Source organism: Oncorhynchus kisutch, linkage group LG15, assembly GCF_002021735.2.
Source record: "Oncorhynchus kisutch isolate 150728-3 linkage group LG15, Okis_V2, whole genome shotgun sequence".
NCBI classification, from domain to species: domain Eukaryota; kingdom Metazoa; phylum Chordata; class Actinopteri; order Salmoniformes; family Salmonidae; genus Oncorhynchus; species Oncorhynchus kisutch.
The window spans coordinates 87,638,493-87,652,864 of NC_034188.2; the positions used below are offsets into that span (position 1 = coordinate 87,638,493).

At 48.2% G+C, this 14,372-nt stretch overlaps 1 protein-coding gene across 2 annotated transcripts in view; it reads left to right on the forward strand.

The window, feature by feature from the left end:
- LOC109876471 (aldehyde dehydrogenase family 3 member A2) overlaps positions 1 to 14,372 on the forward strand; it is a 33,620-nt gene that overhangs the window by 2,548 nt on the left and 16,700 nt on the right. For both annotated transcript variants that reach the window (XM_031791250.1, XM_031791251.1), the window contains exons 2-4: positions 3,819 to 3,997; positions 4,173 to 4,301; positions 4,596 to 4,698. In XM_031791250.1, coding sequence (XP_031647110.1) covers positions 3,842 to 3,997; positions 4,173 to 4,301; positions 4,596 to 4,698 — 388 coding nt within the window. In that variant the 5' untranslated portion in view covers positions 3,819 to 3,841. The remainder of the gene's footprint in view (positions 1 to 3,818; positions 3,998 to 4,172; positions 4,302 to 4,595; positions 4,699 to 14,372) is intronic.

Sequence of the window (14,372 nt, forward strand, 5' to 3'; positions counted from 1 at the left end):
AGAGTCGGCCTGAGAATTGAACACTGTGGCACCCCAATAGAGACTGCCAGAGGTCCGGACAACAGGCCCTCCGATTTGACATACTGAACTCTATCTGAGAAGTAGTTGGTGAACCAAGCGAGGCAGTCATTTGAGAAACCAAGGCTGTTGAGTCTGCCAATAAGAATGTTGTGATTGACAGAGTCGAAAGCCTTAGCCAGGTTGATGAATACGGCTGCACAGTAATGTCTCTTATCGATGGCGGTTATGATATCGTTTAGGACCTTGAGCGTGGCTGAGGTGCACCCATGACCAGCTCTGAAACCAGATTGCATAGCGGAGAAGGTACGGTGAGATTCGAAATGGTTGGTAATCTGTTTGTTAACTTGGCTTTCAAAGACCTTAAAAAGGCAAGGTAGAATAGATATAGGTCTGTAGCAGTTTGGGTCTAGAGTGTCTACCCCTTTGAAGAGGGGGATGCTTTCCAATCTATGGGAATCTCAGACAATACGAAAGAGAGGTGAACAGGCTAGTAATAGGGGTTGCAACAATTTCGGCAGATAATTTTAGAAAGATAGGGTCCAGATTGTCTAACCCGGCTGATTTGTATGGGTCCAGATTTTGCAGGTCTATCAGAACATCAGCTATCTGGATTTGGGTGAAAGAGAAGTGGGGGAGGATTGGGCGAGTTGCTGTGGGGAGCGCAGGACTGTTGACCGGGGTAGAGGTAGCGAGGTGGAAAGCATGTCCAGCTGTAGAAAAATGCTTGTTGAGATTCTCAATTATTGCTGCACCATCGATGTAATGCGGTGCGTACTGGCGGCAGAGAAGTCAGGCGCAGGAGAGCGAAAAATGGTTTACAACGGTGTCAACAGAACAAGAGAGATTTATTGCACCTTTCCCCCGTCGATGGGTTGATAATTGAGTCGCCTTCTTTTTGGAGAAGGCGAGAGCCAAAACAACATATTCAGGGGGAATGAGCATGGTGGAGACCTGGTCTGGACTTTCCACCATAGTAGCACCTACGGAAACCCCTAAACACGTCCTCGAGCACTCTCGCGACCACCCCGTGAGAGCCCTCCGTTGCCATGAAACAGTGGGGTCATGACAAGCTAACAAGGGTAAGCCTAGCACCACGGGGAACGCAGGAGAGTCAATGAGAAAGAAAATGACTTTCTCCATGTGACCCCCCTGCGTCACCATGTCCAGAGGAGTGGTGGCATCCCTAATCAACCCTGACCCTAATGGTCGACTATCTAAGGCGTGAACTAGGATGGGCATAGCCGCAGGAACCATGGGGATCCCTAAACTATGGGCAAATGATCTGTCAATAAAATTCCCAGCCGCGCCTGAATCGAGGAGCGCCTTATGCGGGGAAAACTCAGGAAAAGTAATGTGTGCAACAGAGGGCTCTGGGTGAGAATGGTGCCGGCTCACCTGAGGTGATGCCAGAGTACCCTGCCTGCTGCCTCGACCCCCAGAGGAACCAACCCAGCACCGAACGGAAGTGTGACCTCTGTGGGCACAGATGGTGCACGAGACGGAACCTCCTCCGGTCTCCCTGAGCGCAGCACCTCCCAACTCCGTGGGCATCGGAGCGGTGGTGCTGGGGGATGGAACCAACAGACCCCAATCTGGACATCCGCGGGTAGCCAGCAGGTTATCCAGCCGAATGGACAGGTCTACCAGCTGTTCGAAGGTGAGGGTGGTGTCCCTGCAGGCCAACTCTCGACGGAGGTCCTTGCGCAAACTGCAGCGATAGTAGTCGATCAGGGCCCTGTCGTTCCATCCTGCTCCGGAGGCCAGGGTCCAAAAGTCCAAAGCGAACTCCTGTGCGCTCCTCGTCCCCTGCCGTAGGTAGAAAAGACGTTCACCCGCCGCTCTGCCCCGGGCGGGTGGTTGAAGACTGCCCGGAAACGGCGGGTGAACTCCTCAAAGTGGTCCAGCACCGGCGTTGGCCCACTCCAGGGCTTTCCCCGAGAGGCAGGAGATGAGGGCGGACACCCTCTCACAGCCTGAAGGAGCCGGGTGGACGGTTGCCAGGTATAACTCCAACTGCAGCAGGAAACCCTGGCAGCGGGCAGCCGTCCCATCGTACTCCCCGAGGAGGGTGAGGCGAATCCCACTGGAACCGGGTGCAGGGGGAGTGAGTAGTGGAGACCCCTGTTGTGCTGGGGGAGGCGCTGGAGGAACTCCCTGTCTCTCCCAGCGGTCCATTGTTTGGACAACGCGGTCCATGGCAGCGCCGATAAGTCAGGTGCAGGAGAGCAAAAATTGATTTACAACGGTGTCGTTTAATATACATAAACTACCGTCAACAGAACAATACATGAAATGGGTCAAACATAACCCGGTAAATACCAGCATACCGTGCACAAGCACTACAAGAAACAAACAATTCCACACAAGGACATGGGGGGAACAGAGGGTTAAATACAAAATACTTAATGAGGGAAATGGAAACCAGGTGTGTAGGAAAACAAGACAAAACAAATGGAAAATGAAAAGTGGATCGACGATGGCTAGAAGACCGGTGACGCCGACCGCCGAACACCGCCCGAACAAGGAGAGGAAACGACTTCGGTGTAAGTCGTGACAATCGAGAGCATTCTGGCCGGTTGCATCACCGCCTGGTATGGCAACTGCTTGGCATTTTACCGTAAGGCCCTACAGAGGGTAGTACGTACGGCCCAGTACATCACTGGGGCCAAGCTTCCTGCCATCCAGGACCTATATAAAAAGCGGTGTCAGAGGAAAGCCCATAAAATTGTCAGAGACTCCAGTCACTCAAGTTATAGACTGTTTTCTCTGCTATCGCACGGCAAGCGGTACAGATGCTGTTTTATTTTTCACTTTCCATATGTGATATATTCTTTGTTGTATCGTCAAAGTTGTATCGTCAAAAGTTCCTTTCTTAAGACTTGGAACATTGCATGTAGTTGTGCCCTTTGGCCCAGAGGGAAAGGTTTTTGATCATTAACTTGGATTTGATTTTATCCCTATTAATTCATAGATCAATGTGTTTTGGATTATTTTTTTAATCGTAATCTTTTTGGCAAGTTTAGGACCAAAAGTCTCCTCAACAGCTTCTACCCCCAAGCCATTAGACTGCAGAACAATTCATAAAAATCACCACCGGACAATTTACATTGTGGTCTAGTGGTCTTGTACTGTACAGGTGTGGTCTGGTGACAGGTACCTGTATCTATACTGTACAGGTGTGGTCTGGTGACAGGTACCTGTATCTATACTGTACAGGTGTGGTCTGGTGACAGGTACCTGTATCTATACTGTACAGGTGTGGTCTGGTGACAGGTACCTGTATCTATACTGTACAGGTGTGGTCTGGTGACAGGTACCTGTATCTATACTGTACAGGTGTGGTCTGGTGACAGGTACCTGTATCTATACTGTACAGGTGTGGTCTGGTGACAGGTACCTGTATCTATACTGTACAGGTGTGGTCTGGTGACAGGTACCTGTATCTATACTGTACAGGTGTGGTCTGGTGACAGGTACCTGTATCTATACTGTACAGGTGTGGTCTGGTGACAGGTACCTGTATCTATACTGTACAGGTGTGGTCTGGTGACAGGTACCTGTATCTATACTGTACAGGTGTGGTCTGGTGACAGGTACCTGTATCTATACTGTACAGGTGTGGTCTGGTGACAGGTACCTGTATCTATACTGTACAGGTGTGGTCTGGTGACAGGTACCTGTATCTGTCTGTACTCTCTGTTGGTCTGTCTGTACAGGTGTGGTCTGGTGACCGGTACCTGTGTGTGTACTCTACACGTGTGAGTTGGTGACCTGTGTCTGTCGGTCTGTCTATCCAGGTGTGTGTTGGTGACACTTTTCCATGGAGATGCAGGTGGTGCAGCGGGCCAGGGAAAACTTCCTTGCCGGGAGGTCGCGACCCCTGGAGTTCAGAGTTCAGCAGCTCAAGTCCCTCCAGAGGATGATCACAGACAGACAGGGAGAGATCGCCACCGCCCTCAAACAGGACATCAACAGGGTAAAATCTTTGCACTGGACTTATCTGGGTTGGGGTCAATTAAAATATTGAAGACAAACATTTCAGGAAGTAAAGTGAATTTGCCTTTTGTGCCCTGGTCAAAAGTAGGGCGGGATGTTCCATTTGGAACGTGTCCTTTATCTCACATCAATAAACCTCACTTTGCGTTCCACAGAGCCAGTACGACACCCCATTGTTGGAGCTGATCGGCCTGGAGAATGAGATCAGCCTGGCTGTGTCAAAGCTGGCGCAGTGGGCTGCTCCTCGGCCAGTAGAGAAGAGCCTCCTCACCATCTCAGACCAGGTACAGTGTGGACCACGTATCAGTGAACTACATCAGTCCTTAACAGCAGACATTTACACTTAACTACTCTCTTAGAAAGGTCCTACGGCTGTCTCCGATTGGAGAAGCATTTGAATAACCCCTCCCACAGAGGGTTCTATATGAAACCCAACACGGTTCTACATGGATCTCAAAAGGTTTCTTCTAAGGGTTCTCCCCATGGAGACAGCTGAAGGACATTTCTTTTCTAGGAGTATATATGTAAACCATTTAGCCACTGACTGAGATGATTAATACAGTTTCATGTAATTGAAGGTATACATCCAGCCAGAGCCCCTGGGAGTGGTCCTCATCATCGGGGCCTGGAACTACCCCTGGGCCCTCACCCTGCAGCCCCTGGTCGGGGCCATCGCGGCTGGTACGCCCCCCATGTTTATCTTTCCCCTCCATTCCTATTCCTCCATAGCTGTGTTTATTTTCAGCGTTGCCTTAGATTGTAAACTGTCATGTTCAAAACATATACATGTAATGGTTGTAAAGCTGAGGAGAGGTCTGGCTGTAATAAAGAGATGCTCTGCTTTTTTGACACCACACTCCACAAAGCAAGTCCTGCAGGCTCTTGTCTAATCTTGATTATTGTCCCGTTGTGCAGGGAAAGACCTAGTTCAGCTGCAGCTGGCCCAGAACAGAGTGGCACATCTTGCTCTACATTGTAATCAGAGTGCTGCAAGGGGAGACCTAGTTCAGCTGCAGCTGGCCCAGAACAGAGTGGCACGTCTTGCTCTACATTGTAATCAGAGTGCTGCAAGGGGAGACCTAGTTCAGCTGCAGCTGGCCCAGAACAGAGTGGCACGTCTTGCTCTACATTGTAATCAGAGTGCTGCAAGGGGAGACCTAGTTCAGCTGCAGCTGGCCCAGAACAGAGTGGCACGTCTTGCTCTACATTGTAATCAGAGTGCTGCAAGGGGAGACCTAGTTCAGCTGCAGCTGGCCCAGAACAGAGTGGCACGTCTTGCTCTACATTGTAATCAGAGTGCTGCAAGGGGAGACCTAGTTCAGCTGCAGCTGGCCCAGAACAGAGTGGCACGTCTTGCTCTACATTGTAATCAGAGTGCTGCAAGGGGAGACCTAGTTCAGCTGCAGCTGGTCCAGAACAGAGTGGCACATCTTGCTCTTATTTGTAATCAGAGGGCTGCAAGGGGAGACCTAGTTCAGCTGCAGCTGGCCCAGAACAGAGTGGCACATCTTGCTCTTATTTGTAATCAGAGGGCTGCAAGGGGAGACCTAGTTCAGCTGCAGCTGGCCCAGAACAGAGTGGCACGTCTTGCTCTACATTGTAATCAGAGTGCTGCAAGGGGAGACCTAGTTCAGCTGCAGCTGGCCCAGAACAGAGTGGCACGTCTTGCTCTACATTGTAATCAGAGTGCTGCAAGGGGAGACCTAGTTCAGCTGCAGCTGGCCCAGAACAGAGTGGCACGTCTTGCTCTACATTGTAATCAGAGTGCTGCAAGGGGAGACCTAGTTCAGCTGCAGCTGGCCCAGAACAGAGTGGCACGTCTTGCTCTACATTGTAATCAGAGTGCTGCAAGGGGAGACCTAGTTCAGCTGCAGCTGGCCCAGAACAGAGTGGCACATCTTGCTCTACATTGTAATCAGAGTGCTGCAAGGGGAGACCTAGTTCAGCTGCAGCTGGCCCAGAACAGAGTGGCACGTCTTGCTCTACATTGTAATCAGAGTGCTGCAAGGGGAGACCTAGTTCAGCTGCAGCTGGCCCAGAACAGAGTGGCACGTCTTGCTCTACATTGTAATCAGAGTGCTGCAAGGGGAGACCTAGTTCAGCTGCAGCTGGCCCAGAACAGAGTGGCACGTCTTGCTCTACATTGTAATCAGAGTGCTGCAAGGGGAGACCTAGTTCAGCTGCAGCTGGCCCAGAACAGAGTGGCACGTCTTGCTCTACATTGTAATCAGAGTGCTGCAAGGGGAGACCTAGTTCAGCTGCAGCTGGCCCAGAACAGAGTGGCACGTCTTGCTCTACATTGTAATCAGAGTGCTGCAAGGGGAGACCTAGTTCAGCTGCAGCTGGCCCAGAACAGAGTGGCACATCTTGCTCTACATTGTAATCAGAGTGCTGCAAGGGGAGACCTAGTTCAGCTGCAGCTGGCCCAGAACAGAGTGGCACGTCTTGCTCTACATTGTAATCAGAGTGCTGCAAGGGGAGACCTAGTTCAGCTGCAGCTGGCCCAGAACAGAGTGGCACGTCTTGCTCTACATTGTAATCAGAGTGCTGCAAGGGGAGACCTAGTTCAGCTGCAGCTGGTCCAGAACAGAGTGGCACATCTTGCTCTTATTTGTAATCAGAGGGCTGCAAGGGGAGACCTAGTTCAGCTGCAGCTGGCCCAGAACAGAGTGGCACATCTTGCTCTTATTTGTAATCAGAGGGCTGCAAGGGGAGACCTAGTTCAGCTGCAGCTGGCCCAGAACAGAGTGACACGTCTTGCTCTACATTGTAATCAGAGTGCTGCAAGGGGAGACCTAGTTCAGCTGCAGCTGGCCCAGAACAGAGTGGCACGTCTTGCTCTACATTGTAATCAGAGTGCTGCAAGGGGAGACCTAGTTCAGCTGCAGCTGGCCCAGAACAGAGTGGCACGTCTTGCTCTACATTGTAATCAGAGTGCTGCAAGGGGAGACCTAGTTCAGCTGCAGCTGGCCCAGAACAGAGTGGCACGTCTTGCTCTACATTGTAATCAGAGTGCTGCAAGGGGAGACCTAGTTCAGCTGCAGCTGGCCCAGAACAGAGTGGCACGTCTTGCTCTACATTGTAATCAGAGTGCTGCAAGGGGAGACCTAGTTCAGCTGCAGCTGGCCCAGAACAGAGTGGCACATCTTGCTCTACATTGTAATCAGAGTGCTGCAAGGGGAGACCTAGTTCAGCTGCAGCTGGCCCAGAACAGAGTGGCACGTCTTGCTCTACATTGTAATCAGAGTGCTGCAAGGGGAGACCTAGTTCAGCTGCAGCTGGCCCAGAACAGAGTGGCACGTCTTGCTCTACATTGTAATCAGAGTGCTGCAAGGGGAGACCTAGTTCAGCTGCAGCTGGCCCAGAACAGAGTGGCACGTCTTGCTCTACATTGTAATCAGAGTGCTGCAAGGGGAGACCTAGTTCAGCTGCAGCTGGCCCAGAACAGAGTGGCACGTCTTGCTCTACATTGTAATCAGAGTGCTGCAAGGGGAGACCTAGTTCAGCTGCAGCTGGCCCAGAACAGAGTGGCACGTCTTGCTCTACATTGTAATCAGAGTGCTGCAAGGGGAGACCTAGTTCAGCTGCAGCTGGCCCAGAACAGAGTGGCACGTCTTGCTCTACATTGTAATCAGAGTGCTGCAAGGGGAGACCTAGTTCAGCTGCAGCTGGCCCAGAACAGAGTGGCACATCTTGCTCTACATTGTAATCAGAGTGCTGCAAGGGGAGACCTAGTTCAGCTGCAGCTGGCCCAGAACAGAGTGGCACATCTTGCTCTACATTGTAATCAGAGTGCTGCAAGGGGAGACCTAGTTCAGCTGCAGCTGGTCCAGAACAGAGTGGCACATCTTGCTCTTATTTGTAATCAGAGGGCTGCAAGGGGAGACCTAGTTCAGCTGCAGCTGGCCCAGAACAGAGTGGCACATCTTGCTCTACATTGTAATCAGAGGGCTGATATAAATACTATGCTGCCAGTCTCTCTTCGCTAAGAGTTGAGGAGAGACTGACTGTATCACTTCTTCTTATAAGAAACAATGTGTTGAAAATCCCAAAAGGTTTGCATAGTCAACTTACACACATCTCTGACACACACACTTACCCCACCAACCAAATTAGTCTCCACTTTTGTGGATTGGGGTGACCAGTCCTTGGTTCCAAATATTGGGGAAGATGCCAGAGCTAAGGATGATGTTAAAGAGTTTTAGTATAGCCAATTGGAATTTGTGGTCTGTATATTTGATCATTTCATTGAGGATACCATCACCACCACAGGCCTTTTGGGTTGGAGGGTTTTTATTTTGTCCTGTAACTCATTCAATGTAATTGGAGAATCCAGTGGGTTCTGGTCGTCTTTAATAGTTGATTCTAAGATTTGTATTTGATCATGTATATGTTTTTGCTCTTTATTCTTTGTAATAGAGCCAAAAAGACTGAAGAAGTGGTTTATCCACACATCTCCATTTTGGATAGATAATTATTCGTGTTGTTTGTTTAATGTTTTCCAATTTTCCCAGAAGTGGTTAGAGTCTATGGATTCTTCAATTACATTGAGCTGATTTCTGACGTGCTGTTCCTTCTTTTTCCGTAGTGTATTTCTGTATTGTTTTAGTGATTCACCGTAGTGAAGGCTTAGACTCCGGTTTTCTGGGTCTCTATGTTTTTGGTTGGACAGGTTTCTCAATTTCTTTCTGAGGTTTTTGCATTCTTCACCAAACCATTTGTCATTGTTGTTCATTTTCTTCGGTTTTCTGTTTACATTTTTAGATTTCATAGGGAAGCTGAGAGGTCAAATATACTGTTTAGGTTTTCTACTGCCAAGTTTACACCTTCATTATTACAGGGGAACGTTTTGTCCAGGAAGTTGTCTAAAATGGTTGAATTTGTTGTTCACTAAATGTTTTTTGTTAGGTTTCCACACTACAGTCCTTCCATTTGTAGCATTTCTTAATATTATTTAGTTCCTTTGGCTTTGATGCCTCATGATTGAGTATTGCTCTGTTCAAGTAGACTGTGATTTTGCTGTGATCTGATAGAGGTGTCAGTGGACTGACTGTGAACTCTCTGAGAGACTCTGGGTTGAGGTCAGTGATAAAGTAGTCTACAGTACTACTGCCAAGAGATGAGCTATAGGTGTACCTACCATAGGAGTCCCCTCGAAGCCTACCATTGACTATGTACAGACCCAGAGTGTGACAGAGCTGCAGGAGTTGTGACCCGTTTTTGTTGGTTACGTTGCCATAGTTGTGCCTAGAGGGGCATGAGGGAGGGAATGCTGTCACCTCCAGGTAGGTGTTTGTCCCCCTTTGTGCTGAGGGCATTTAGGTCGCCACAGACTAGTACATGTCCCAGATTCGAGAAATGATTGATTTCCCCTCCAGGATGGAGAAGCTGTCTTCATTAAAGTATGGGGATTCTATATTGTTTATTTCACCTTTTATTTAACCAGGTAGGCTAGTTGAGAACACCTTTATTTAACCAGGTAGGCTAGTTGAGAACACCTTTATTTAACCAGGTAGGCTAGTTGAGAACACCTTTATTTAACCAGGTAGGCTAGTTGAGAACACCTTTATTTAACCAGGTGGGCTAGTTGAGAACAAGTTCTCGTTTACAACTGCAACCTGGCCAAGATAAAGCAAAGCAGTGCGACACACACAACAACACAGAGTTACACATAAACAAACATACAGTCAATGTGTAAATGAGGTAAGATTAGGGAGGTAAGGCAATAAATAGGCCGTAGTGGTGAAGTAATTACAATTTAGCAATTTGTAGTGGGGGGTATAGGTAGTGGGGGGTATAGGTAGTGGGGGGATTCTAGTGGGGGTTATAGGTAGTGGGGGGATTCTAGTGGGGGGTATAGGTAGTGGGGGGTATAGGTAGTGGGGGGATTCTAGTGGGGGGTATAGGTAGTGGGGGGTATAGGTAGTGGGGGTATAGGTAGCGGGGGGTATAGGTAGCGGGGGGTATAGGTAGTGGGGGTATAGGTAGCGGGGGGTATAGGTAGTGTGGGGGATTCTAGTGGGGGGTATAGGTAGCGGGGGGTATAGGTAGCGGGGGGTATAGGTAGCGGGGGGTATAGGTAGTGGGGGGTATAGGTAGCACACAGGTCTGGTTAATATAGCACTGTGTCAGGGGATGGTCTGGTTAATATAGCACTGTGTCATGCCAGGGGATGGTCTGGTTAATATAACACTGTACCAGGGGATGGTCTGGTTAATATAGCACTGTACCAGGGGATGGTCTGGTTAATATAACACTGTACCAGGGGATGGTCTGGTTAATATTGCACTGTACCAGGGGATGGTCTGGTTAATATAACACTGTACCAGGGGATGGTCTGGTTAATATAGCACTGTACCAGGGGATGGTCTGGTTAATATAGCACTGTACCAGGGGATGGTCTGGTTAATATAACACTGTGTCATGCCAGGGGATGGTCTGGTTAATATAGCACTGTGTCATGCCAGGGGATGGTCTGGTTAATATAGCACTGTGTCATGCCAGGGGATGGTCTGGTTAATATAACACTGTGCCAGGGGATGGTCTGGTTAATATAACACTATACCAGGGGATGGTCTGGTTAATATAACACTGTACCATGCCAGGGGATGGTCTGGTTAATATAACACTGTACCAGGGAATGGTCTGGTTAATATAGCACTGTACCAGGGGATGGTCTGGTTAATATAGCACTGTACCAGGGGATGGTCTGTGTTAATATAACACTGTACCAGGGAATGGTCTGGTTAATATAGCACTGTACCAGGGGATGGTCTGGTTAATATAACACTGTACCAGAGGATGGTCTGGTTAATATAGCACTGTACCAGGGGATGGTCTGGTTAATATAGCACTGTACCAGGGGATGGTCTGTGTTAATATAACACTGTGTCATGCCAGGGGATGGTCTGGTTACTTTAACACTGTACCAGGGGATGGTCTGTGTTAATATAACACTGTACCAGGGGATGGTCTGGTTAATATAGCACTGTACCAGGGGATGGTCTGGTTAATATAGCACTGTACCAGGGGATGGTCTGGTTAATATAGCACTGTGTCATGCCAGGGGATGGTCTGGTTAATATAGCACTGTACCAGGGGATGGTCTGGTTAATATAGCACTGTGTCATGCCAGGGGATGGTCTGGTTAATATAACACTGTACCAGGGGATGGTCTGGTTAATATAGCACTGTACCAGGGGATGGTCTGGTTAATATAGCACTGTGTCATGCCAGGGGATGGTCTGGTTAATATAGCACTGTACCAGGGGATGGTCTGTGTTAATATAACACTGTACCAGGGGATGGTCTGGTTAATATAACACTGTACCAGTGGATGGTCTGGTTAATATAACACTGTGTCATGCCAGGGGATGGTCTGGTTAATATAACACTGTACCAGGGGATGGTCTGGTTAATATAACACTGTACCAGGGGATGGTCTGGTTAATATAACACTGTACCAGGGGATGGTCTGTGTTAATATAACACTGTACCAGGGAATGGTCTGGTTAATATAGCACTGTACCAGGGGATGGTCTGGTTAATATAGCACTGTACCAGGGGATGGTCTGTGTTAATATAACACTGTGTCATGCCAGGGGATGGTCTGGTTAATATAACACTGTACCAGGGGATGGTCTGTGTTAATATAACACTGTACCAGGGAATGGTCTGGTTAATATAACACTGTACCAGGGGATGGTCTGGTTAATATAGCACTGTGTCATGCCAGGGGATGGTCTGGTTAATATAGCACTGTACCAGGGGATGGTCTGGTTAATATAGCACTGTACCAGGGGATGGTCTGGTTAATATAGCACTGTACCAGGGGATGGTCTGGTTAATATAACACTGTACAAGGGGATGGTCTGGTTAATATAACACTGTACCAGGGGATGGTCTGTGTTAATATAACACTGTACCAGGGGATGGTCTGGTTAATATAGCACTGTACCAGGGGATGGTCTGGTTAATATAGCACTGTGTCATGCCAGGGGATGGTCTGGTTAATATAACACTGTACCAGGGGATGGTCTGGTTAATATAGCACTGTACCAGGGGATGGTCTGGTTAATATAGCACTGTGTCATGCCAGGGGATGGTCTGGTTAATATAACACTGTACCAGGGGATGGTCTGGTTAATATAACACTGTACCAGGGGATGGTCTGGTTAATATAGCACTGTACCAGGGGATGGTCTGGTTAATATAGCACTGTGTCATGCCAGGGGATGGTCTGGTTAATATAACACTGTACCAGGGGATGGTCTGGTTAATATAACACTGTACCAGGGGATGGTCTGGTTAATATAACACTGTACCAGGGGATGGTCTGGTTAATATAGCACTGTACCAGGGAATAGTCTGGTTAATATAACACTGTACCAGGGGATGGTCTGGTTAATATAACACTGTACCAGGGGATGGTCTGGTTAATATAGCACTGTACCAGGGGATGGTCTGGTTAATATAGCACTGTACCAGGGGATGGTCTGGTTAATATAGCACTGTGTCATGCCAGGGGATGGTCTGGTTAATATAGCACTGTACCAGGGGATGGTCTGGTTAATATAGCACTGTGTCATGCCAGGGGATGGTCTGGTTAATATAACACTGTACCAGGGGATGGTCTGGTTAATATAGCACTGTACCAGGGGATGGTCTGGTTAATATAGCACTGTGTCATGCCAGGGGATGGTCTGGTTAATATAGCACTGTACCAGGGGATGGTCTGTGTTAATATAACACTGTACCAGGGGATGGTCTGGTTAATATAACACTGTACCAGTGGATGGTCTGGTTAATATAACACTGTGTCATGCCAGGGGATGGTCTGGTTAATATAACACTGTACCAGGGGATGGTCTGGTTAATATAACACTGTACCAGGGGATGGTCTGTGTTAATATAACACTGTACCAGGGAATGGTCTGGTTAATATAGCACTGTACCAGGGGATGGTCTGGTTAATATAGCACTGTACCAGGGGATGGTCTGTGTTAATATAACACTGTGTCATGCCAGGGGATGGTCTGGTTAATATAACACTGTACCAGGGGATGGTCTGTGTTAATATAACACTGTACCAGGGAATGGTCTGGTTAATATAACACTGTACCAGGGGATGGTCTGGTTAATATAGCACTGTGTCATGCCAGGGGATGGTCTGGTTAATATAGCACTGTACCAGGGGATGGTCTGGTTAATATAGCACTGTACCAGGGGATGGTCTGGTTAATATAGCACTGTACCAGGGGATGGTCTGGTTAATATAACACTGTACAAGGGGATGGTCTGGTTAATATAACACTGTACCAGGGGATGGTCTGTGTTAATATAACACTGTACCAGGGGATGGTCTGGTTAATATAGCACTGTACCAGGGGATGGTCTGGTTAATATAGCACTGTGTCATGCCAGGGGATGGTCTGGTTAATATAACACTGTACCAGGGGATGGTCTGGTTAATATAGCACTGTACCAGGGGATGGTCTGGTTAATATAGCACTGTACCAGGGGATGGTCTGGTTAATATAGCACTGTGTCATGCCAGGGGATGGTCTGGTTAATATAACACTGTACCAGTGGATGGTCTGGTTAATATAACACTGTGTCATGCCAGGGGATGGTCTGGTTAATATAACACTGTACCAGGGGATGGTCTGGTTAATATAACACTGTACCAGGGGATGGTCTGGTTAATATAACACTGTACCAGGGGATGGTCTGTGTTAATATAACACTGTACCAGGGAATGGTCTGGTTAATATAGCACTGTACCAGGGGATGGTCTGGTTAATATAGCACTGTACCAGGGGATGGTCTGTGTTAATATAACACTGTGTCATGCCAGGGGATGGTCTGGTTAATATAACACTGTACCAGGGGATGGTCTGTGTTAATATAACACTGTACCAGGGAATGGTCTGGTTAATATAACACTGTACCAGGGGATGGTCTGGTTAATATAGCACTGTGTCATGCCAGGGGATGGTCTGGTTAATATAGCACTGTACCAGGGGATGGTCTGGTTAATATAGCACTGTACCAGGGGATGGTCTGGTTAATATAGCACTGTACCAGGGGATGGTCTGGTTAATATAACACTGTACAAGGGGATGGTCTGGTTAATATAACACTGTACCAGGGGATGGTCTGTGTTAATATAACACTGTACCAGGGGATGGTCTGGTTAATATAGCACTGTACCAGGGGATGGTCTGGTTAATATAGCACTGTGTCATGCCAGGGGATGGTCTGGTTAATATAACACTGTACCAGGGGATGGTCTGGTTAATATAACACTGTACCAGGGGATGGTCTGGTTAATATAACACTGTACCAGGGGATGG